The 24,846-nt window shown below is 42.4% G+C and overlaps 1 protein-coding gene across 2 annotated transcripts; it reads right to left on the bottom strand.

The window, feature by feature from the left end:
- Positions 1-230: 230 nt before the first annotated feature.
- Positions 231-24,347, bottom strand: CIMIP2C (ciliary microtubule inner protein 2C). Of its 2 annotated transcripts, XM_069072284.1 has the most exons (5): positions 24,086-24,344; positions 8,123-8,387; positions 6,322-6,434; positions 2,868-2,929; positions 231-454 (listed from the first exon to the last, which is right to left on the bottom strand). In XM_069072284.1, exons 1-4 carry the CDS (start codon positions 24,157-24,159, stop codon positions 2,887-2,889), a joined length of 495 nt encoding a protein of 164 aa, XP_068928385.1. In that variant the 5' UTR covers positions 24,160-24,344; the 3' UTR covers positions 231-454; positions 2,868-2,886. The 2 variants fall into 2 exon arrangements, with proteins under 2 accessions (XP_068928385.1, XP_068928384.1); XM_069072283.1 differs by lacking the exon at positions 2,868-2,929 and having other exon boundaries at positions 24,086-24,347.
- Between the last annotated feature and the right edge of the window lie 499 nt (positions 24,348-24,846).

Raw genomic sequence — 24,846 nt, 5'->3', positions numbered from 1 at the left:
ACAGATTCCATACCCTTCAGCATCCTGGTTACTATTCTCTAGATCTGCTTTAGGTAATCACTGTCCCTCTGTCCACAACCAAATACAACCCTCCAGATAGGACTTGATGAGGGCATCCTTGAACCCTGTTGCAAGCAACTCAGATCATGCCTAACCTGTGCATGGCTAAGAGCCCCATGCTGCTCCTGCCAAGAAATTTCATTGGCATGGAAAAGAGGAAGAAGAAACTGTTATAATCAAACATTTTATTATGAACCAGACTATCCAGGTCCCTGGCACCAAGATCCTGCTGGCTTCAGTTATCTGGCTTCAAGCTCTGTACTCAAAGTAACTATCTCTCACATTTCTATCCTTTGTGGAGACTCTTTTCCCAGAGGGGAATGTTTGATGTGTCTTCAGGTTCTCAGGGGCCATTCTAAACAGGTGCCACTTTTCTCTTGGGGACAATGGTGGTCTGTGGAAAAGAGGAGAAGGAGGCAAATGAGGACAGGTCTGGGCAGTTTGCTAAGTGAAGAGCTATTCAGAGAGATGAGAGAGAGAGAGAGAGAGAGAGAGAGAGAGAGAGAGAGAGAGAGAGAATCTTTGCCATGAAAATACCAAGTAAGAAGGACCCTTCTAATTAATCCATTCTTCAGACAGTCTGGATGTCAGATTCATTGTTATACTATCTTTTTAGATGGATCTGAGTCTGACCAACTAGACCCAGGATTTGCTGCACTAACCCCCTAAACTGACATGACATTTCACACTTAGAATCACAGTATTTTGGAGCTGGAAGGGACCTCAGAAATCTAAACCAAGACTTCAATTTACAGATGAGTGAACTCAGGTGAGGTGATTTGCCCAAGGGCACACAACTAGTTATTGACAGAACAAGGTCTAGAGAAGTCACAGTTCCTGAATGTGAGGTCAGGGGACCTCTCCTCTACTCCTCCATGACTCCATTCCATCTTCCTTGTAGCTCTCTGAGGCAGTGGACACACCCACGAGCTGTGAAATTCCCTTCTGGTGAAAGAGCAGATTGAGTGGAAGTCCCATGTAACTCATTCCATAGAGAGCTCTCATCTGATGATCTGGAGTTTGGTTGGGAGATTATTTCAGAGTGATTTCCTGCACACTCCAGAGGAGACCTCATAGTTTTCCAAATGTACACTCATACACACTCACTATTCCCCAGAGTCTTCCAAAAACACACAATAGGAAGCAAACAGGAAGAGGATGGCAGCATATTGAATGCTAGGGACAGGGTGTGCTGACAGATGTGTAACAACCAACTCTCCAGGAGGGAAAATGTATACATGACCCTTTTAAGTTTTATCTAAGTCATAAACATTTTTCTATCACTTTCTTAGGTCCTAACAATCAGCAAGACAAAAAGATGAATCCCGTATTTGTAGCATTTGCCACTTTCTGAAAACTGAACAATTCACTTCCAGGAGCTAGTAAAAGCTTGCTCCAGCATCCTACTAACTAGGGGTCAGAAGACCTGGATCTTTATCTAGGTTACCAGACTACCTCTTTGTTGTGTGATCCTGGGCAAATCACTTGGTTTTCCTAATCTGATTTTATTTGGTCATCAGTAAAATGGTAATAATAATAATAATATGTATGCCATCCACCTCACACAATTATGAGAATCAAATGAGATAGTGCATGCAATTGTGTTTTGAAAACTAAAGACCAGGCAAATGGAAGGTGGTATTATGTAGGCAGCTGGTGGCTCGGTGAATAGAGTGCTGGACCCAGAGTCTGGAAGACCTGAGTTCAGATCTGGACTCAGATACCTATAGCTATGTGTCCCTGGGCAAATCACTTAGCTGCTATTTGCTTCAGTCTCCTCAACTGTAAAAAGGGGATAATACTAGCATCCACCTTGCAGGATTGTTGTGAGAATCACATAATAGGTGCTATATAAATGCTCACTAGCCCTCCCCCACTCCATTCCCTTTATAGTCACTTTTTTTTTAATCATTATCCTCAAAACCGCAGGTCCCTTCGAAGCAAGATGTTTCGGTATGGCAGCTCTTTGGATTGTTTCTCAGCCTCCTACCCCTGTCTACCAGTCAGAGCATCCACTGGGCATAAACTCCTTACAATGGACAGTGTTTTAAATAAGTATACATATGTGTATGTAGACACATACACATACACATATGTGTATGTGTGTGTATATATACATGTGTGTATATATTTGCTTAATAGAGCAAAAATTCTCCATGAGTAATAATAATTATAATAGGTCCCACTTCTTGGCCCTCAGTAGTAGCTTATGTCATATTCTTTCTTTAGCCTCACTAAATAATTGTTTCCTGTTCCTCTTATAAAAGGTTTTTTTTTGGCTAAACTAAGTGTCTAGCTGATTCTTACCACCAGGGGGCACTCAGTACCTGGAAATAAATTTAGCTGTCTTCTGCAATTTAGTGGAATAAAGTCTTATCTCCTCCCACCCTGACACCCGAATCAGCTGCCCATTCTCTCCTGGTGTGTATCAGCATTGACAATAAACACATACTCCCAGAAGGGGAGGGGCAGGGAGTAAATGCAGTAGGACTTTCCAGTGGGATGTTCTAAAGAACACAGATATCTCAGAAATGTTACCTACCCCCCACTTATCTGTCCCTACCCTCCCTCCACCCTTTCCCCCACTTTTACCCTCCCTCACCTGGAAAAGTGGGGCATAGGAAACCCACAACAGGAAAGGAAATTGGGGGTATGTTGGCCACGGCCACACCTTATATGGGAGCAGATGACATTGCTCAGCCTTCAGGAATGATCCCTCTAGGCCTCTGGCTCAGTGGACCCTTTTGGGAGATAACTAAGGGGTAGTGTCCTGGGTAGTTGGTTTATTTTGGTAAGGACCAACAAACCTCTTTAAGGCCTTGGAGATTAGTTTAAATTCTGGACCATTTCCAGGTTCTGAGTGCTGCTCCTAAAATCCAGAAAAGTAGATACAAGTGTCAGCAGAACAATGATAAAAGCTGGGGGGAACCCAAGTTTAGGACAGTGAAAATCGTGCATACATAGAGCCATACTGAGCCTAGGGTACTTTGGATCTCACCAATGTTCGCTCTAGGAAGATAGACAATGATTCAGGGAAGCAGCAGTGAGGGGAGGGGACGGAGGGGGGAAGGGAGCAGGCAAGAGAAAGGAACATGCCAGAAGCTTATAGAAATATACATTCAGCCCATAAATCTCAGCACCATTACCAGTTAAGGTCAGGATAGCACTTTGAAACATATCTTTTGGTCACCCTGTCAGTTTTCTTTTACTTACTGTTTCTGTCTCTTAAAATCCCCTAGGTTATTTAAGACTCCTCTAAAAATTAGCCTTTTCCTGATTTCCATAATTGTCAGTACTTCCTACCCCTTGAAATTAGTTTGTATTTGCTTTATGTATGTTTTTATAGTTACTCATGTGTGCATATGTTGTTTTACCCTAGCAGAATTTAAGCTCCTTGAGGCCAGGGACTGTCTCATTTTTCTATTTTCCTCCACTTTATCTAGTTCAAACACCTTTTGCAGAGTAGGTATTTACATAAATGTTGAATGGAATGGAATTCCCCAAGGGCCTTAATGATCATTCTATCCTGATTTCATGCCATTACATATGCTGGGGGAGATTTGTTAGGCCCTAAGTGGGTCATGAAGAGTTGGACAAGTCTGAAAGAATGGAACAATAACATAACAGCCTAATGGAAAGGTCCTTGGATTTGGAGTCAGAGGATCTGGGTTCAAATTATGGATAATCATAACTGATCGTTCTCCCTCTCTAGGTGTCATCCCCTCACCTACAAAATTGGAGGTGGAAGAGAGGGAGAGTTGAACTCGATACTCTTCGAGGTTCCTTTTAGTTATAAACACTGTTTGTTTCTTTTTAACCTAGATCAGCCTCACCCTCTCCACATCTTACCTCCTTGGCCTTAGTAGAAATAAAGAAGAGAAACATAAGGAAACATGTTCCCAGAGGGTACTTGGATCATTGGATGAGGTGCTTTTATCCCCTTGGCTTGCCAGGTGAGTCATTCACCATCAAGGCCTATGTGTCTGACCACCACCATTGCTTGATTCCTTGAAGCTGGGAGTGGAGGAATGCTGAGGTAGAACTTGAGAGCCATGGAGCCAGAGTTTTCCAGTTGAGAAGGATCTTAAAGGTCATTTAAGCCAATCTCCTCATATTATGACTGAGGAAGTTGAGGCCCAAAGAGGGAAAATATCTTGTCCAACATCACATTGCTGATGGACGAGCTTGTGCAGACCCAACTCTTCTGACTCCAAGAACAGGGTTCTTTCCCCTACATATACCAGGGAAGTCCAAGAGAGCCCAGTGGTGTGGAAGGAGACTGGGCCCCAGGTAAAGAACCCCTGATCCTGATCTAAACCCATCTTGAACAGAGGTTGGCTCAACCATTCCCAGACCTCAGTGGAGGACTCATTTAGCCTAGGGAGACATGTCATCATCCTCCCTCACCCCCTATCAGTCCCATTCCCTCTTAAATCCCAACTTATCCTTTCTCACCCACTGACTCACTCATTTCCACCACCACCTTCTTGCCTCCCCCCCATGAACCGGAACCAACTCAAAGCTCCGTTAGCAGCAATCTGGGTGTCTTTTATGCTCTCATCATGTATCATTTTGCATTGTAATTATTCATCTGTGCATAGTGATCATTCAAGCATTGTTCTGGCTCTCTTAGCTGTGACATAACCTTTGACTCCCAGGCACAGAGTAGAGCTTAGAAAGAGAGTCCTTAGAAGGCTATGAATTGGGAAAGTGGAGATATGAGAGAAGCTCCATGAAGACAGAAGTGCTTTTTTTTTTTAAAGCCATTGGGGTTAAGTAACTTGCCCAAGGTTAGACGGCCAGTTATTTTGTGTAGGTGCCAAGTATCTGAGGCTGGAATGGATCCTGGGTCTCCCCGACACCAGGGCTGGTGCTCTTACTCACTGCGCCACCTGGCCACCCCCTAAAGTGGATGTTTCTTTTTCTTTTTTGCTTTTCGGAGGGCAATCAGGGTTAAGTGATTTGCCCAAGGTCACATGGCCAGTTTTTTTGTGTGTGATAAGTGTCTAAGGCTGGATTTGAACTCAGGTCCTCCTGAACCCAGGGCCAGTGCTCTATTCACTGTGCCACCTAGGCACCCCCGGACAGAAGTGTTCTGAAGACAAGAGGCCAATAGAGAGCAATAGAGAAGCCAGACCTGACCCAGGCCAGAGGACACAGGCAAAGGCTTCCCTCCCCATAGGCCAAGGCTAAGATCAGGTGTCTCAGCTGCCTCCAAACCTGAGGAAAAGCAGAATCAGAAATAGTAAGAGATATGAGAGTGAGGGGTAGCCCAGGATAGAGATGAGGCAGGACCTCCCCCTGACACACAGTGTCAGAGGCTAGTACACTATAGTCTGGCTGGGTGTCCCTGGGCATGTTACTCAAACCCACAGTGCCCCAGATAACTTGCTAAAACTATGAACTGTCTGTAAGGTGCCCATCTGCATTGGTACAGGGAATTTCTTACAGAACTCACTGTAACTTTGAAATCATAGGTCTGGGTCACAGTGTTTGTGAGGAAAGCTTTGCAGCAAAGCTCCTAGCATATTCTGCAGAGGCCTAGGAGATGTAGGGCAATGGGGGTATTGTATTCATTAGACTATAAACTTGGTGAGGGCAGGTTTCTGTTTACATCTCCCCCAGAACCTTAGTGCAATGCAAGCTGTAGGTGTTTAATGAATATTTTTGGCTATGAAGCTTGCCTCCATCCCCTCAAAAGAGAGATGGCTGCTTGTGAGTAAGGAGTAAGGCAGACATTGTCAGTTACAGCCAGTTTACTCATTATGAGAGGGTTTTATAGGGATATGTGTTTGTGTGTATGTGCGCATGCACACGAATATACATGTGGGTAGCTCTGGATGGGTGGGGAGACATTCAGAAGTGGCAATGATGTTTTTAAAAGCATTGATAAAATATATATGTATTTTTTTAAAGAGAAGAAAAATACTGGACATTACCCTCTGTAAGACTTCCTCTAGAGGTTTTCCTACACCAGCATTAGTTAGAAAGATCTGTAACCTAGAGCACTTTTGGAGGGACAGGAACATAGACCTCCTTGCCCCATGGCATCAGGGAAACTCAGGAAGCCTGAACTCCTCTCTCAATACTATACTCACCAGACTCTCTTCCCTTGAAGGACTAAAATCTGCCTTTATCCTGAACCTTCTCTATCCCTCAACTTCATTTCCTGTCCCTAAGAGTTGTGGGGTAGAGTATCCCAAGGAAGCATCTTAGATGAAATGAGTGGAGTAGGGTAGGCTGGAGAGGAGTGGTACTCACAGGTCAGTAGGCAGAGGATAGCGTTCATTCTCCTTCACAGGCAGCACAAAGTAAGGGACCCGGTTGACGGTGCCCGTCTTGTCTCGGTAATGTTCTCGGTGCATCTGTACCAGCTATAACTCAAACCAAGGAAGGTGGTGGCAGAGGAGTCAGTCAGTGGGCAGGTATGGACTACAGGGACTCACATCTCTGTGCCTCTGAGAGTGGGGGAACCTCACCCAGAGGTACCACCACACATACTCTTTGATGTCCCTAGATGGCATGTGTCAACAGCTTTCTGAACTGGGGTCTTTCTCAGTCATCTGGACCTGAACCTGGAGAAAGGCAAGGTCTTTCCCAAGGGAGCTTCCTTCCATCCTACTTCAGGTGCATTCCATTTTGGGGAATTTCTAGTAGTAATGGCCCCAACTGAACCTTACACAGAATTAATTTAGGTGGACATCCCCTCCCCTTCAACTCAGAGAACACTATTCTCCAGGGAATAGGAGAGATGTAAGTGTATGTATTACCGTCACCTTGCATTATTGGTTGACAGGACTGTTAATGTGGCACGAAGAAAGGATGGGAATTTCTGAAGTATCTTTCCCCTAGGGTTGCAGGATTCTTACAGTTAGAAATTCTGGGACATATTGGGCAGACCTGGAATTGGATCAGAATTGAACTAGAATTTGAGTAAGGCAGCATTCACCTGGATATCTCTAAGCTGAATTTCTACCTGTAAGAATCCTGGGAGTTTGGGTCTTTTGGCATGACACTGAACATAGGGCTTAAGGAATGCAGAGGGGTTGTGGAAGCAGGTCCAGGCCACTTTATCTAGGCCTGCATGAACCACACCAGCTCTGGGAATATGCCCAGTATATTACTCCAGTAGAGAAAACAAGACTGTAGGACAAATGCCACCTGGGCTGGGCAAAGCTCAAGTTGAGTCTCTTCACATGTGACCCTTTGCCCTAGAGACCCTGTTTAATCCACTTCCCACCCACCTAAGGGGGTGGATTCTTCTACTATAAGAGAAGCCCTGATTTGATTATAGCAAATTCCATGTTCTTTAAGGTGGAGACATACCTGAGGCCAGGGGGGATTAGTTCTGATTGCTTAGGTCCATATATTGACTTATATACTTTTCTCTGTTCCCATGAGTCCTTCAATAAAGCTTATGTCAGCAAACTCACCAAGAGTAGGCCCTATTTCATCCAGTTTGGAGACAAGAGGTTAAAGGACAATAGCTAGAAAGTTTGCTCACTTAGGTGGTGTTTCCTAGCTCCAGAATGGCCCCTTCCATATCTTATCATGTCAGCAGAGGAAAATAACATTCAGCAGGTCATTATAGGAGCCTTAGACCACCACCCTCAAAAGAATTTTCCCCTAGTCTTTGGGGAGCTATTAAGGTTCTTTAGGAAGGTTATGAAGGAAGATAGAGAACACAAATTCCTCAACCCTCCTCCCACTGATCTCTCTCATCCTGCCAGGTTACTGGACCCAGCCTCAGCTTGAAGATTCAGAAGCATCTGGAACCCCAAAGGATAACTCTGAGGAAATGAGTTATTTCTCCCAACCACCACAATGTGGAGCAGAATTCACTCCAATCAGTCTGGGAATTCATAGGATCCTAAATCCTAGAGGCCATCTGATCCATTCTCCTCATTTCACTCATGAGTAAACTATGGCCCAGAGTTGGTAAAGTCATTTGAATAAAGTCCCCAGAGCCAGGATTCAAAGCCAGGTCTTTTATCTCCAAACCCAGCAGCCTCTTGGGGTGCTAGTAGCCACACCTTTTTCCCAGAGTGGATTCTCAACTCACCTGGTAGAATTGCTTGAGCTGTGCAGATCTGTTGTTGTCAAGGTTATAGCGCGTGTAGGTGGGTGTATACAGCCAGGGGCCCCAGGCATGGGAGCGGTAACCCAACGCCAGGTTGTGATTTCCGGTGGAAAGTGTCGGGAACTGGCCACCTTTGCCGTAGGAACTATAGCTGGTGGAATTTCGGCAATCTTGGAAATACTTATAGGTGGCGTTGCCATAAGTATCCCCAAAGGAGAAAGCCAAATTTGGAACATGACCCTGATACCTAAAAAAGACATGAAGGTAATGAGGTGATTCCTAGGGCAACAGAATCAGTCTGGCGTCATGGAAAGAATTCTGGATTCAGAGTATAAAAGGATCTGGGTTTCAATCCTAGCTCTACCACTTTAATAACTATGAGATCTTGAGCAAGTCACTTAACTCCTAGTTTGCTCATCTGTAGGAGGAGAGGGTTGAACTACATGACCTCCAAAGTCTCCTCCACCTCTAGATCTATGATTCAATGAGAAGGAAGGGTCCTGACCCTTCTGGATGAAGGTAGACCAGAGATGTCAGACACACAGGAGGCTATGGGTGGTTCACAACACTTCCAAGTACAGTCAGAACCCGATTAAAATGTAATTGAGAAATAGTTAACAAAAAGAAATAAAAATACCATAAAACATAAATAATGTTAATATGTTTTTCTAAGCTAATCTGCGACATGTAGGGATCCTTATATATGGTCTAGTGGTCCTCATTGCTATTTGAGTTTGACACCAATGATGTAAACAACTGACTAGGTCAGCTTGGGAGTTCCTTAGAGGCTGTCTAGGGTGACCTGAACAGCTGTTCTTTTAGAAAGGAGAGAAAACAGGAGCCACAGTAGGTCTTACCTCCATCCCTCCAGTGAAAGGCTCCAGAAACCCTACATTGATCCATTAATTGATGAAAAAAGCATTTACTAAGCACCTACTGCAGCATATAATAAGCACTATAAAGGCACTGGGAATATCTAGAGACAAAAATGAAACAGTCCCAGGTCTTAAGGAGTTTTGTTTCTGTTGAGGGAGATACCATATACAAATATCTAAAAGACATGCAGAACAAACACAAGGTAGGTAGAGAGGGGAAGCACCAGCAGTGAGGGGCATCAGAAACAGTCTCATACAGAAAGGGAGGCTTTGAAAGAAAGGAGGGATTCTAAGAGATGGAGGTGGAGATGGTACATTTCAGGCATGGGGAACAGCTAAGACAAAGACATGGAGATAGGAGATAAAGTATCATGGGTAGGAAGCAGCAAGAAAGCCAATACGACTGGACAGAATGAAGAGAGTGCGTATAGGGGAGGTGTATAGTTGTATACAGCTGGATCAGCAAGGACTTTAAAATTAAAAACTTGATCCTAGGGCTAATCAGGAGCCACTGGAGTCTACTGAGAAGGGGAGTGACATAGACCCATACTTTAGGGAATACTATTTGAAGAGTTGTATGAAGGATGGATTTGAAAGAGGACCAAAGAAGAAGCCACTGCGTCAGTCCGGGTGACAAGCGATGAGTGCCTGAACCAGAGTGGTGGCTGTCTGATATGCAAGAGGTAGACAGGTACAATCAAGAAGAAGTTGGTGAAGGATTGGACAGGTAGGACGAGGCACATTAAGGAATGGAGGGCGGCCTACAGCTGTGTGTCTGGGTGACTGGAAGGATGGAGGTGCCTTCATCAGAAATGGTTAAGTTTGGAAGAATGGTAGGTTTGGGGGGAAGAGGGAAGGGAGAATTTACTTACTTTATGCCAAGCACTTTACAAATATTATCTCATTTGACCCTCACAACAGCCCTGTAAGGCAGTCTTATCCTCATTTTACAGCTGAGGAATCCAAACAAACAGAAGTTAAGAAGTTGCCCCAGCTCACACAGTTAGTAAGTGTCTGAGGCTGGATTTGAACTCAGGGGTTCCTGACTCCAGACCCATCACTCTATCCACTGCACCACCTAGCTGCCTCCCTCAAAGATAAAGAGTTTTGTTTCAGGTTTGAAACAAATATGTCTATAGGACATATGGTTCAGAATGCCCAATAGGTAATTTGGGGTGTGGGATTAGAGCATAAAATAAAAAATAATATGCATTAAAATAATCATAGAACTTGGTGAAAAGGTCATCAAGTAAAGGAGTATTGAAACACCGATAATTTCTCTGAATCGCAGTTTCCACATCTGTAAAACAGGGATGACAGTAGCAGATCAAATGAGAAAATGTGTGTTAAGTACTTTACAAATCCTAAAGCACTATGTGAATATGAGCTATTATTATTTGCTATCTTGTAAGTCAATCTAAAATTAAATCATAGGTACTTTACCTATGAAACCTTATCTAATGTTATTCAGTCTTCACATTCCATGCTAGTGCCTTCTGTAGCAAATCCTTGATCAAGTCTAATACATGACATGGTTTATACACCTTAGTATTCTCAATTGCATCGTGTCCTAGTTCCCCAATTTATTATCATAACTGTCATCCCACTTTCTCTTCTCTCATTCAGTATCACAATCCTTCTTAGATTTGTGAATGGCTTAGAAGGTGAAAGCCAGGTTTTATCAGTGCTACTTACTAGAGTCATTTTTATAGTTAGCCTGGGATATCTTCTGAGATCAGGCTATTGGCATTTCCTAAGAGTTTTATTTCATTTCTTTGACCTCTTTTAGAGATGAGAATTCTGATATGGAAAATTGTTTGCCTCAAGTCACAGAAAGTTACAAGGGCAGAAACTCCTCTCTGCCTCCTACATTCCCTGGATTCCCTCATATCTGAGCTAAAATCCCACCTTCTACAGGACAGCCTTCCTGATCCCCAGTCATTCTAGGGCTTTCCCTCTTTTGGTTCTAATTTATCCTGTCTACAGCTTGTTTGCACAGGGTGGTTTGCATTTTGTCTCTCCCATTATACTGTGAGCTCCTTGAGAGGAGGGACTGTCTTTTACCTTTTTTTGTATGCCCAGAGCTTAGCATAGTGCCTGACACATAGTAGGTGCTTAATAAATGTTCATTGATTGGGTGACTTGACAGAGTCTGAATTACTTCTCAATCCTTAACCTTTCATCTGGCTACTTTGCTGTCTGCACTTCAATGACTTCTCTTTCTGTTATAAGCATTTATTAAATAATTGTATCAATTTCCAAATATAAAAATAATAATTTGTTAAAAATACATATTTCATTTATTAAACTGTAATCCCATTTTAGGGAAAAATAAAGTGTACAGAAAGGGTGCAGAAGTGGTCTGGGACAGAGCCTGAGGATCTATCCCCAGGTAAGATCTTCCTATTCCTCCCTTTTATTAATGTGAGGAATAAGTAATAATGATGATAGCTAACATTTATATAGAGCTTTTAGGCTTGTTTGCAAAGTTCTTCACAAATATTATCTCATTTTATCCTCACAAAACCTTGGGAAGCAGATACTATTATTATCCCCATTTTATAGATGAGGAAATTAAATCAGACAGAGGATCAGTGACTTGCTCATAAGCACATAGCTATTAAAGAGTCTGAGACTGGATCTGAATACTGGTCTTTCTGACCCCAGGTCCAATGCTTTATCTACTGCACCACCCAGTGGTAGAAAGCTGGTGATGCATGGCCATACTACCTACAGTGCACTAACTCTTGTTTGGTCTTAGAAGCTAAGCAGTGTTGGTCCTGCTTAGTATAGCATGGTAGAGGAAAAAGAGTACTGAACGGGGAGTGAGGAGTCCTGAATTCATATCCTACCCTTCAAGCTTACTCTCCATGTCACCACAGGCAAGTTACCTCATTTCTCTGAGTCACAGTTTCCTCAACTGCAGAATGGGGGGGAATAAGGTAACCTATTTCATAGGACTGTTATGAGGATCAAATGAGACAACATATATAAATTGTTTTGCAAACCTTAAAGTGCTATTATTATTATATGATCATATAAATAAACAAATGTTAAGTTAAAAATAAATAAATTATATATTAATAAATAAATTTTCTATTTAAATAAAAAATATTATTTCATAAATAGGAGATAGGGATAGACCTGTCATTTCTTGGTACTTGATAAGGAACTTCTGGGTGAGGAAACTTCCTTTACCAGCACAGACTGACACCTTCTCTGCTAAGATATTTACTTAGAGCAGGGAGGAATTCACTTACTCAGCATCACATGGCTGGTATTTGTCAGAGGTAAGACTTGAACCTGGATCTTCCTGGTTTTGATGCCAGCTTTCTACTCATTGTACAATCATATGTACTCTTGCATAATTGTAAACAATTATCATTACTTGGATGAAATTTTGCCCAGGAATACTTGGTTCTGTCATCCCATTATTTGATTCCATGAGTCCAGAGTCTTGTCTTATCCAAACTTTATACCTGTTCCCTCTTTTATCTTTATGCTTTCCCTGCTCAACCAGGAGTAAAGGAAAGTTTCTGGACACAGTGAGTGCTTCGTAAATATCTGTTGCATAAATAAATAAATAATCTTGTCCAAGGCCAGTCTCCCGCTGCATCCAGGCCATCTCTAGTCATCCTGATCTATATCTGGCCACCGGACCCAGATGGCTCTGGAGGAGAAAGTGAGGCTGATGCCTTTGCACAGCCCTCACTCACTGAAATCCAATTCACTTGCTCGTCATGGCATCATCTCCCTGATGTCAGGGTCCTCTTTGAGAATGAAGGACAAACAACAACCTAGTAAGTGTCCAAAGCAGGATTCAAACCCACGTCTTCCTTACTCCAAGTCTAGTCCTCTACTAAGCCATTTAGTCATGCTTATATGCAATGAGCAAGTTATTTCCCCTCTCTGGGCCTTACTTTCTTACCTTTAAAATAAGGGAAGGGAATTAACTAACTAGATTCCCTGTAAAGTCCTTTCCATTGTTAAATTCTATGATTCTCCAAGTCTCCTCTATGGTCCTCCACATGCCATGGGGGTACCATATAATCCATCATGTACAAGAGACACATATGGGAATTTGGGGTCTCTCTGATCCTTTCCTTCAGAATGTGGGTCAGTTTCTGCTACAGAAAATAAGGAACACTGCATGTTTGATAGTAGAATAAACAGATTCAGAAGTAGTTGAACAAGTAGTCATTAATATGCACAATGTACATTAATGATATTAATGATGATATAATTAATAATAAAATAACAACAGAGTATGCATTTAATAAATACTTCTTAATTGATTGATTAATGGTTCATGTTAACTTAAAAGGTCACTAGTAAAGTACCCCAGATCTCCATCCTTGGCCCTATTCTATTTAAAAAATTTTAGTGACTTGGACAAAAGTATAGACCAGTGGTTTCCATTTAATGGATTGAGGACACTTAGGGGGTTTGGGAGGAAAGTCCAAGGGGTTCACAATAAAAATTCTTTAATGGTACCCTCAGCGGTAAATAATTGCCCAATTATGTTACATTTGTGTATATATGTACATATATACACATATATACACACACATCTGACAACAATCATGTGCACATTGGATGAATTATAGATTTGTTTGTGCAGCAAAATCATCATGATCATGTATACAATGAATCTGAGATTGTGGTATTTGTGTAGTGACTCGCTTCTGACTAAGCTAAGTGTATGTATTCTTGCAGTTTCTCACCCTGTGGTCAAATTGTTTCCAAAGTGTCAGACGGGTTCAACATTCTACTGCAAACCAATTTCCAATAGATGCTTATGCATGTGTATAACCTCATTTATGTTACGTACACTGCAACAGAGCAGTTTCCTTTGTTACAGCCCACTGGTAGCCTATAATCATACTTCATCAGTTTTATAGCCACATGATCAAGATGTTATTAACGTTTGCATTCTTGCAGCACAAAGACAGACTCTTTGAAAACTATGATTTTTGGACATGTGCATTGTAAGTCATCCTAAAGTCGTCCTGGACCATTACACACATTCTGCAGAAACAAACATTATCTTGCTTCTCATTACAGTATTATCTGTTCTCTGACTTAAACTTATTCTTCCCTTATGCTACTGGTGTTCTATCTGGCAGATTTTCAAATGAACTGTCTGGCAACATTGGTCAGTCATTAGCAGAGTTTCTGTGGAAGAGTAGCTGGTGTACTGGTGATGCAAGAGAAGAAAGGCGTAACTGATCTTTACAAAGATTATCTTGTATGTAAACTTTGTGTAAAATGAAGCAATGTGCAACTGAACCTTAAGCATCCAGCTTTGGGTTCCACATTTTAGCAAGTTATAGTCTGCTTTTAAGGCAGCTCAGTGGCACAGTAGAGCATGGGGCCTGAGGTCAAGAAGACATCTTCCAGAGTTAAAATTGGCCTCAGACACATACTAGCTGTGTGACTCTGTGCAAGTCACTTAACCCCGTTTGCCTCAGTTTCTTATCTATAAAATTATCTGGAGAAGGAAATGGCAAGTTACTCTAGTATCTTTGCCAAGAAAACCCTAAATGGGGTCACGAAGAGTCTAATATGACTGAAAAATGATTAAACAAAAATAACTTTGCTTTTGAGCATTCATAGTTTGCCTAACACTTGCTATGTCCCCTACCATGTGGTGGGGTAGCCTCTTTGATTGGCTGTCTATATCTTTAAAACTGGTTTTAGAGAGAAGAGTTATCTGGAGGCTTTAAGAGGTTAAGTGACTTACCCAGTGCCACATAAGATACACATAAGAGGTGGGTTTTGCCAATGCAAAATGAGAAGAGAAGCAGGTAAATTGGGGGGGGGGGGAAATTATTTGCAGCAAGTTTTTTTCTGATAAAAATTCCAACATAAATAGAGAATTGATTAAAATTTATAAGAATAAGAGCCATTCCACAACTAATAGTTCCTAAAGCCACCAACATTCCACTTGTGGACAGCTCTGATTGCTAGGAAGTTTTCTTTTTAGGCTGAGTCAAAGTCTTCCTCTCTTCAACTTCCATCCTTTGCAACTAACTTTATCCTTCAGGGACAAAACAAACCAAGTCTAATCCTTCTTCCCAGTGACAACCCTCTCAAATACTAGCAGACAGCTATCATGTCTTTTCCACATGTCTTCACCAGGCTAAAAAATTCCCTCTTTAAACTAATTGATCCTCAAATATTACAAGGTCCTAATTAAAAGGCCTTTTTCTCATTTTCTCTTGTCTCCCTGGTGCTTTTGACACTGTTGACCTGGCTGTTTTAAGCCTCCATTTTTTTCCCTCAAATATCTCCCCTCCCTTGCTCCAGGCAAATGATTTCATTTCTTATTTTAGTGAAAAAGATTGAAGCTATCCAGCATGAACTATTGATTCACCCTTTTGTTCACCTCAGTAAATCCTTATGTCTATATACACTAACTTTCATCCTTTTCTCAGATGTCAGAGAAAGAATTATATTGGAACTTGTACTTTCCTTTAAAAATGAAAATATATATATATATATTTCATTATTAATTCAACAACCATGAACAAACACAAACTTTTCAGTTTATAAAGAAGAAGAAAGTGGATTGTATAAGAAACTATGAACTGTTAGGCATAAACTTTTTATTTTATTATTTTTTAACAGAGTCTAAATCTTTATTGTAATTTCTTTATTACAGTTTCTTTTGTTGACTTTAACAGAAACTCAGTAACATGGTATTGTCTCTAATGCGCCCTTGATAAGAGACTTCTTCAAATCAACCCTAATTTTTTTTTTATTTTTAAAATTTATTTGTAGTTTTCAACATTTACTTTTATAACATTTTGAGATTTAAATTTTCTCCCCCCTCCTTCCCCTTCCTTCTCCCCAAGACAGCATACAATCTGACATAGGGTCATACGTGTGTTAAACATATTTCCACATTCGTCATATTGTAAAGAAGAATTAGAACCAATCAGAGGAATGATGAGAAAGAAGAAACAAAAGAAAAAGAGAGCAAATAGTATGCTTCGATCTGCATTCAGACTCCATAGTTCTTTCTCTAGATGTGGATAACATATCCTATCATGGGTCTTTTGGAATTGTCTTAGATCATTACATTGTTGAGAAGAGTTAATTCTATCATAGTTTGTCATCGCACAATTCTCCTGTTACTATGTACAATATTTTATTGGCTCTGCTCACTTCACTCAGCATCAGTTCATATAAGTCTTTCCAAGTTTTTCTGAAGTTTACCTGCTCATCATTTCTTATGGAATAATGGTATTCCATTACATTGATATACCACAACTTGTTCAGCCATTCCACAATTGATGAACATCACCTCAATTTCCAATTTTTGGCCACCACAAAAAGAGCTGCTATAAATATTTTTGTACATGTGGGTCTTTTTCCCCTTTTTATGATCTCTTTGGGATACTGACCTAGAAGCAGTATTGCTGGATCAAAGTGTATACACAGTTTTATAGTCCTTTGGCATAGTTCCAAATTGCTCTCCAGGATGGTTGGATCAATTCACAACTCCACCAACAATGCATTAGTGTTTCAATTTTCTCACATCTTTTCCAACATTTATCATTCCCCTGTTTTGTCATGTGTGCCAATTTGGTAGGTGTGATATAATACCTCAGAATTGTTGTAATTTGCATTTCTCTAATCGATAGTGATTTAGAGCATTTTTATATGACTATAGACAGCTTTAATTTCTTCATCTGAAAACTTTTAATATCCTCTGACCATTTATCAATTAAGGAATGACTTGTATTCTTATAAATCTGATTCAGTTCTCTATCTATTTTGGAAATGAAAGCTTTATCAGAGACACTGGTTGTAAAAATTGTTTCCCAGCTTTCTGTTTCCCTTCTAATTTTGGTTGCATTGACTTTGTTTGTACAAAAACTCTTCAATTTAATGCAATCATAATTATCCATTTTGCATTTCATAATGTTCGCTATCTCTTATTTGGTCATAAATTCTTCTGTTCTCCATAAATAAAAACACACATTAAATTTAACCAGGTAGTAATAAAATCAATGTATTTGTATCTCCTCTGCATTTCTGTTTGGCACTCATTCCTTCTAATCTTTGAACATGCTCCTTTCCCCCTCTCCCATGGAAAATATTTAATTCCTCGATTTCTCAATTTCTCAGTTTCCACTGGCTCCAGTGTATCCATCAATAAATACACAGAAATGCCCTGTCTTGAAAAGCAACCAAACAAACAAGAAATGAGCTTCCAGCGTCCAGTCTAGCTAACCAGCCTATTTCCTCCTTTCTTAGTCAAAGACCTTTAATGAGTAGTCAAAACCCACTGCCTCAGTTTCCTATGACTTTCTCCACAATTTCCTAGAAACTTATTATTGCCTCTATAATTACAAAAACATTCTTTCTTGAAAGTCACCATACTTCCTCATTGCTAGATTCCAATGGCTCTTCTCGGTCTTTAATCTTTTTGACCTTACAAGATCACACCTTCCTTTTCTGAAACTAATTAGAGGCCAGATTTAAACACAGGTTACTATGATACAAAATAAAGACCAAGGAAGTTGACCAGGCTAAGAAGCCTGGAAGCCAGGGTATTGGCAGGGCTAAGGGATAGGGGTGGTGATGACTAGGAGCCATTATTGAATTTAATGAGGAAGGTAGGAGAGTGGCTTGGATATCCACAGGTGACATCAAGAAAGATCTGGATAGGATAGAGTGAATGTGAAAGAAGGAGAGGTGTCTGGCGAATGATGGCAGCAGAGAGAGAGTCTAAAAGTGAAAGTAGGGGACTAGGAGTATGCCAATGTCTCCTCCTGACCATGTGTGCAGGGGAGTGGGGGGGAGAAAGAGCAGCAGTGGTAGGAGAGAATTCTTAGTTGTTTTCAGGATCAAGCAAGGCTTTAGTGAGCACCAGAAGATAAAAGAAATGAAAAAAGGAGAGATGCAGGGTGAAGGAGAATCTGTAGCTAAGTGACATAGTGGATAGAGCACTGACCCTAGAGTCAGGAGAACCTGAGTTCAAATCCAGCCTCAGACACTTACTAGTTGTGTGCCCCTGGGTAAGCCACTTAACCCCACGGCCTCAAAAAAAAAAAGAATTGAGGAGGGTTCCAGAAGGTATAGTAGACAGGGCAGACAGAAGAGGACAGGACCTAGGAAGGGCAATAGCTGAGAGAAATTTAGATAAGATATAAGGGGAAAGGGATTTTAAGGGCAGAAATTATACAGCCAGGTGAGCCCTAGATGAGACAAATTAACTGCAGGTTCAGTCATGAGGGGAACAGGGGTGGCCCATCTTATCTTCCTTCTCCTCTGAACTCTTCTGACAGTAACCTCCATCTCTCCAAGGGCCTACTTTCCCACCTACCCCATTCCCAATTTGTTAAGAGTATGGCTGGCACAGAAGACAAGAAGCCTAAGAACAATGGTCTCTGGAGCATAGCAGGAAGTGGAAAATCCTGCTTACTCCTCAATATCAGCCCTGATTGCCCCATCCTACGCATTCTTCTGCCAGAACTCTCCCTATGTATACCCCAGACCCGTAGTCAAGGTCTGAAATCTCTCCCTTGTTTCTGACTAGGTTAATCCTACCACAAAGGACTAGAGAGTCAGAAACAGAAATTTAATCTAAAATACCAATTCTTTCTCTGCCTCCACAAGGGAGTGGGGAGATGAGGGTTGGGGGGATTGGGGTAGACAGGGTCAGCAGAGATGTAGGAGGACCAGAAGTTATCTCACCCTTGTCTTAGGTCTTCTATGACCCATGAGCTTTTCCTCACTTATTCCAGAACCCCTCTAATAATTCACCATTTTCTCCAGTGGGATTTAGGCTTCCTCCAGAGAAAGGTACAATAGAAATTTGAGGTGCTATTGTTATTCTTCTTATAGCCACCTCCAAACTCTCTGTTCTGTTCCTCCTCTGCACTATGCTTTCCCACTCATCGAATGGCAGGATATTTGCATCCAAATTGAAGCCTTCTCTCCTGCCCCCTCCTCCCAGGACCGCCTGGCTTCCCTTCTAGGGTTGCTGTGATAGTGTCTCCAGCTCTCACATGTGAGCATTCCTGACAGAGACACATGTTTGGGCCCCTGATGCATGTCCAGCTCTGACCAGGGTGTACAAGCCTGGAGGGGAGGCATAACCTCCTTCCCCAGTAGGCACATGGGGGTGGTTTGGTCCTGTGGAAGACAAATGCTGGCTTGACTTGTTGATTGATTGATGATTATACTTAATAGAGATGCAGTTCAGGGGATTATAGATTTAGGTTTGGAAGATGTTTCAGAGGTCATTGGTTCCAACCCACTCATTTTACAAATGGGGAAACTGTGGCCTAAAGAGGGGAAATGAGTGACCCGGAGTAATGTAGCTAGTGACAGAGAGAAGATTTGAACCCAGGTCCTCTGACCCCTAAATATAACACCATTTCCATTCTACTACAATGGAATATGATGGGTCGAGCAGGACCCCAAATATTCTATAAGCATTTGGAACCAGGTCTCAGCTCCCCTTCCTTCCCCCCCCCCCATCCTCCACCGGGGTGGGCATGTATACACCAGAGAAAATGCATGGCAAGGCACCAGAGAAGAAAATCTTTTTTGTTGTTGTTGCTTCAGCAGACCAGGAGTGAGGCTTTGCTGTGCAATAGGAGAAATCCCCTCCTTCCCTCTTAATGGCATCAGCTCCTCCCTGAGCTAATATCTAACATTAATTACTGTTACCATGAGCCATTAGGGACACCGACTGTAGCTTTATTAACTAATTAACATCTTCAGCAGTTCTCTCCCCTCCTCCCCTCCCCAGCAGCCCATCCTTCTCCTTCTTAAATTTACTGCTGAGAACAAACGTAAAAGCAATTTTTAAGTAGTCATTTAGATAAAATGGCGAGGATGGAATGGACCCAGAAGAAGCAGAATGGGGGAACTAAGTCTTAGAATCATAGGGTTGGAAGGCATCTGAAGGCACCCATCAAGTGTGACCTTCAACTCATTCCATTCCATTTCATTAAACCCCTAGGGAGGGGTGGCTAGGTGGTGCAGTGAGTAGCATGCTGGCCCTGGAGTCAGGAGGACCTAAGTTCATATCCTGCATCAGACACTTAACACACACAAAAAAAAACTAGCTGTGTGACCTTGGGCAAGTCCAATTGCCCTCTAAAAAAAAGAAAAAAGTAATAAACCCCTAGGGAGCTGGCATCTAGGTCAGGAATATCTAGAGTCAAGTCATACTTTTGGCTCATACTGCCTGGAACCCTCAGCAGGTTCCTTCACCCATTAGCACTGTACTAGACATTCAGAGAAAATGCCAACCTACATAGGTAGAGGGAGTTTGGAGTCCTTTATTGGTGAAATGACAAGGCACTGTTTTAGGTGCTGGGATACAAGGACAAAAAAACAAAAAAAAATCCCTATGTCTTCAAAAAACATACCATCTACTAGAGGAAAAAAATATATGCAGGTAAGTTTGGGCAAAAATTACATTTTTTTTTTTTGGATTAAACCTGTGATTTTAGCAGGAGGCGGTATTGTACAATGGAAAGAACCCTGCCTCCAGAATCAGAGGATCTGGGTTCTGATACAAAATCCATAGAAAATAAACCCAAAGGAAACTTTGTGGGAGGGAGAAGCTCTAATGACTGGGGGGCTTCTTATATGACAGAGCACTTGAGTTAAACCATAAAGGGAGCTTCCTACATATTCAAAGAGGCAGGGGGAAGGAGGGAGTATCACAGGCATGAGTCACAGCCTGAGCAAAGGCATGAAGATGGGAATGAATAAATGAAAAGCATTTGTTAAGCATTTACTGGGTGCCAGACACTATGCTGTCACATAGTTATGGGAGATGGAAGGTTGTGTATGGGGAAAAGCAAATAGTTCAGTATGACGGGAACAGTAATTCATAAACAGCCTGGAAAGACCGTCTGGAGCCAGGCATCAAAGGGCTTTAACTGCCAAACAGAAAAGCTTGTATTTGATCCTGAAGGTAATGGGGAGTTATTGAAATTTCTTTAAAAGAGGAACAGGATGAACAGAAATAGGCTTTGGAAATATCAATATGACAGTTGCTTGGAGGATGCCAAAGAGGGGGAAATGGAGGCAGGGAAGCTGATCAGAAACCTAATGCAGCAGTCTAGATGAAAGGCAAGGATGACTTCAACCACAGAAGGGACTACATTTGCACTTAGTATGGCAATATCCTGAAGTACAATCCATACAATTCCTCTAAGAAGGTACTGGAGGATATGGATTTTTGCTTGGCAACTCCAGTGTCTAAGTAGCATGGTACCTGGCACACTGATCAACTGAATACCATTGGAGTTGGTTCCCAAATCCAGAATGCCGTAAAGAGGTACTGTTGGGGCAGCTAGGTGGTGCAGTGAATAGAGCACCAGCCCTGGAGTCAGGAGGACCTAAGCTCAAATCCTGCCGCAGACACTTAACACAAAACTAGCTGTGTGACCTTGGGTAAGTCACTTAACCCCAACTGCCCTACCTTCCCCCTGCAAAAAGAAAAAAAAGAGGTATTGTTAATTTACACAAATTGTCTAAAAGGAGTGAATGAGCAAAGGCAAAAGGGACTTGAGAAATGCACAAAGAGCCTCTCAAAGTGAGTTTGAGAACTGTATTACCACCACCTACCCTTTTAGAAGAAATAAGAGGAGAGAAAAAACTTTCTTTTGTGTTGTCCCCAATAATTTGAGCCTGCTTTGTAGCTCTACGTCTGGAAGTCAGCACTCCTGAAAAGACCAGGAGCCAGTGTGTGTGCCTGTGTGAGTCAAGAGATGGTTGCTGGGCACCCAACAATGGCTACAATCTCAAAGAGTAATAACTTTGGGCAAGTCACTTGACCTGCCTTGAACTGGATCAAACCATAAGTTAGAGAGAGCTTCATGCTAGATCATTTCCAAAGCTTCCAAGTAATGCCTCTAGGTGATTTCTTTTCCAGTCTATTCTCATATTTTGAGCAGATTAATCTTCCTAAAACACCATTTTACCATGTGTCCCCCTGTTCAAAAACCTACTATGGCTCCCCATCACCAGCAGTCTCAAGTCCAAACTCTAGTGGATTTGGAGCCAGAGGGCCTGGTTCAGATTCTTGACTCTGCCACCCACTGTCTGTGTGGACTTGGGCAAGTCATTCACTTCCCTTTGAGCTTCAGGTTCTCCGTCTGTAAAATATAGGGGTTAGACTAGATGAGGGGTGAGGAACCTGTGGCCTCAAGGCCACATGTGGTTCTCTAGGTCCTCAAGTGTGGTCCTTTGATTGAATCCAAACTTTACAGAACAAATCCCCTTAATAAAAGGATTTGTTCTATAAAGTTTGGATTGAGTCAAAGAGCTGCATTTGAGGACCTAATAAAAGGATTTTGTTCTGTGAAGTTTGGATTCAGGCAAAGGTTTGAGGACCTCTTGGGCCACATGTGGCCTTGAAGCCACAGGTTCCCCACCCCTGAACTAGATAGGCTCTGAGCACCCTTCAATTTTAAGTTTACAACATGAGACTCTTAATGGACATCACCAATTTAGAGTTGGAAGGGACCCTAGAAGCTATTTCAAATCCTTCTTTTTAAAGAGGGAAAGACTTAGGCTCAGAGATTTGCCCAAGATTACAGTTAACAAGTGTGAGAGTAAGGGTTTAAACCCAATCATCTGACTCCAAAACCTGAATTCTTTCTGTACTACTCTTTCCCCTGTTCAATAAACCAGCTTTTGATGTAATAGTGTGTCATGCCCACAGAGGGCTGAAGATCATGATGCTTGGACCAGGTCTGGCACAAAGGTCCTTGGATCTTTGTCCTTAACTTCTCATACAGGGTGGTGACATGAAATGCTAAGCTAAGGGAGTAGGTGAGGACAGCAGTGAGGACCGTGGGTAGAAGAGGAGGTTTACATGGCAGCAAGTAGGAGGAAAGTGGGAGGAAAATTGGGCAAGTGTTTGAATGGAAGCCTTCTTTGGGTAAAAATGGAAAAGAGAGGAAAGGTAGGTAGATCCTTTAAAAAAAATCTAACAGACATAGAAGGCCACTTGTCTCTAAAAAGGCTTATGAAGTCTTGCAAGATTCTTACAGAAGACTCAGTCTAATTCTGTAAAAGTGTTCAGACTAGGTGAAGGCACCCAAGGACCACATACTCCTCACTCTCTGCACCAGATCTGTCTACTGCACCATACCTCAGCAGCTCTGTGTTTACTCCCTGGGTCTCAGTTTCCTCATTTGTAAAATAAGTGATCTTGGATGAGACAAGTTCTAAGTCCTTTCCAGTTTTAAAATTTTGGATTTTCTTATGATTCTCTGTCTCCAGGATGTGAATGTGGTCAAGCTTGTTATGGCAGGGGCCCCTCCTACTCCTAGAAGATCTCAAGGGCGAATGTATAATTGTAATAAACCAAAGTTTAAAAGTATGGGAAAGTTGGGATTGGGGGAGAGAATAATCTGTTCTCTGAAGAATGGGTCTAGTTAGCTCCTTTTCCATCTTTGGATAAGCAAGGTTTAGTTTCTTTTTTGTCTTTTTCCATCCATTTCACCCCTTTCCAGTTGAACGTGATTTTCTCTCAATCACCCTTCCTCCCAACCTCCCTACAAGAGTTGGCTGGTGTTGCCCTAGAGTGCCAGCCCCAGGAACCCTATTTGTTTTCCACCTCCTGCCTCCAGCTTTTGGGGCAGGCTGGGAGAATCAGCCCCTGTCCTGTCACTAGTGTGTTCTGAATAATAATGATGATTATGATAATACTAACAACTACTACTGTTACTGCTGCTTCTGCTGCTGTTACTACTACTACTGCCATCATCATTGGAATCTCACACCAGCCCTGGATGGTAGGTCCTGGGACAGGTGTAACTATCTCCATTTTACAAATGAGGAAACTGAGGCTCAGAGATGTTAAAGGACATGCCCTTGGTTGCACAGCAAGCATCAGAGGCAGCATTTGAACCTTTGTCTTCCTGGCATGCAGCCTTCTGTTCTGTGCCGTCTGGAGGCCTTTGATTTTGTTTTGCATACACCTGTCCCTTTCACTCAACCCTAGGCCCGCCCCCCGGAACCCGCCCCGCGACTTCTCTACTAGTAGCTGTGGGTCTGGAGAAGTTCAGAGTCCCAGGCTTACCCAGGCATGAGGCTGGGCGGCACGTAGGTGGCATTGTTGCCAGTAAGCAGGGTGCCCTCGGAGCGGGAGGCCATGGCCTCGAGGTAAAAGCGAAGGTTGTTCGCAGGGACAGCCGGCAGGAAGAGGGTTGCTGGGGAGAAAACAGGCCACAAAACGACCTGGAGGCTCGTGCTTCAGGTTCCTGCGCGAGGCTGAGACTCAGAGGAAACGCGTCCCTCCCTCCCTACCTCTCTCGTGTCCCAGCGATCTCAGCGACCAAGTAAACAGCGCACCCGTCACCGAGCAACGGCGCTTGGGGCCCTGGCAACCCAAGCCGGCAACAGCGTCCAGCCTTAAACGCGACCCACAAAATGCATGCCCCCCCCCACCCCCCCAGGGAGAAGGGCGTCTTGTTACTCTGCTCCTGCTGTCTTCCCTGCTCGTCCCAGCCGTAACGTGCTTTGCACTCCACGATCCAGGATCATCTTTCCTGGAAAGAGTACTGAGTTTGGAATCAGAAGACCTGGGTTCGAAAGCTGGGTTTCTGTATGGATGGCACGCTCATCAGATTTTCAAATGACCCAAAGTTAGCCAAAACAACTAACGTAGAGTATGACCAAATCAGGATCTAAAAGGATCTCGCCCCACTGGCGAACTTTGTTGGATATAATAAGAGAAACATATAATAAAGAGAAATGTCAAAGTGTTTTCAGCATCACAAGTATAAGATGAGGGAGCCACGGGTGGATAAAGGTTCTGAAAACGATCTTGGAGTTTTAGCG

The sequence above is a fragment of the Petaurus breviceps genome, unplaced genomic scaffold (genome assembly GCF_028583685.1).
Source record: "Petaurus breviceps papuanus isolate PSGF00001 unplaced genomic scaffold, PetGlider_PUasm1.0 90845, whole genome shotgun sequence".
Classification (NCBI taxonomy): Eukaryota; Metazoa; Chordata; class Mammalia; order Diprotodontia; family Petauridae; genus Petaurus; species Petaurus breviceps.
The sequence above is the reverse complement of the archived record's forward strand: the minus strand, read 5'-3'. Positions and strand labels throughout refer to the sequence as shown.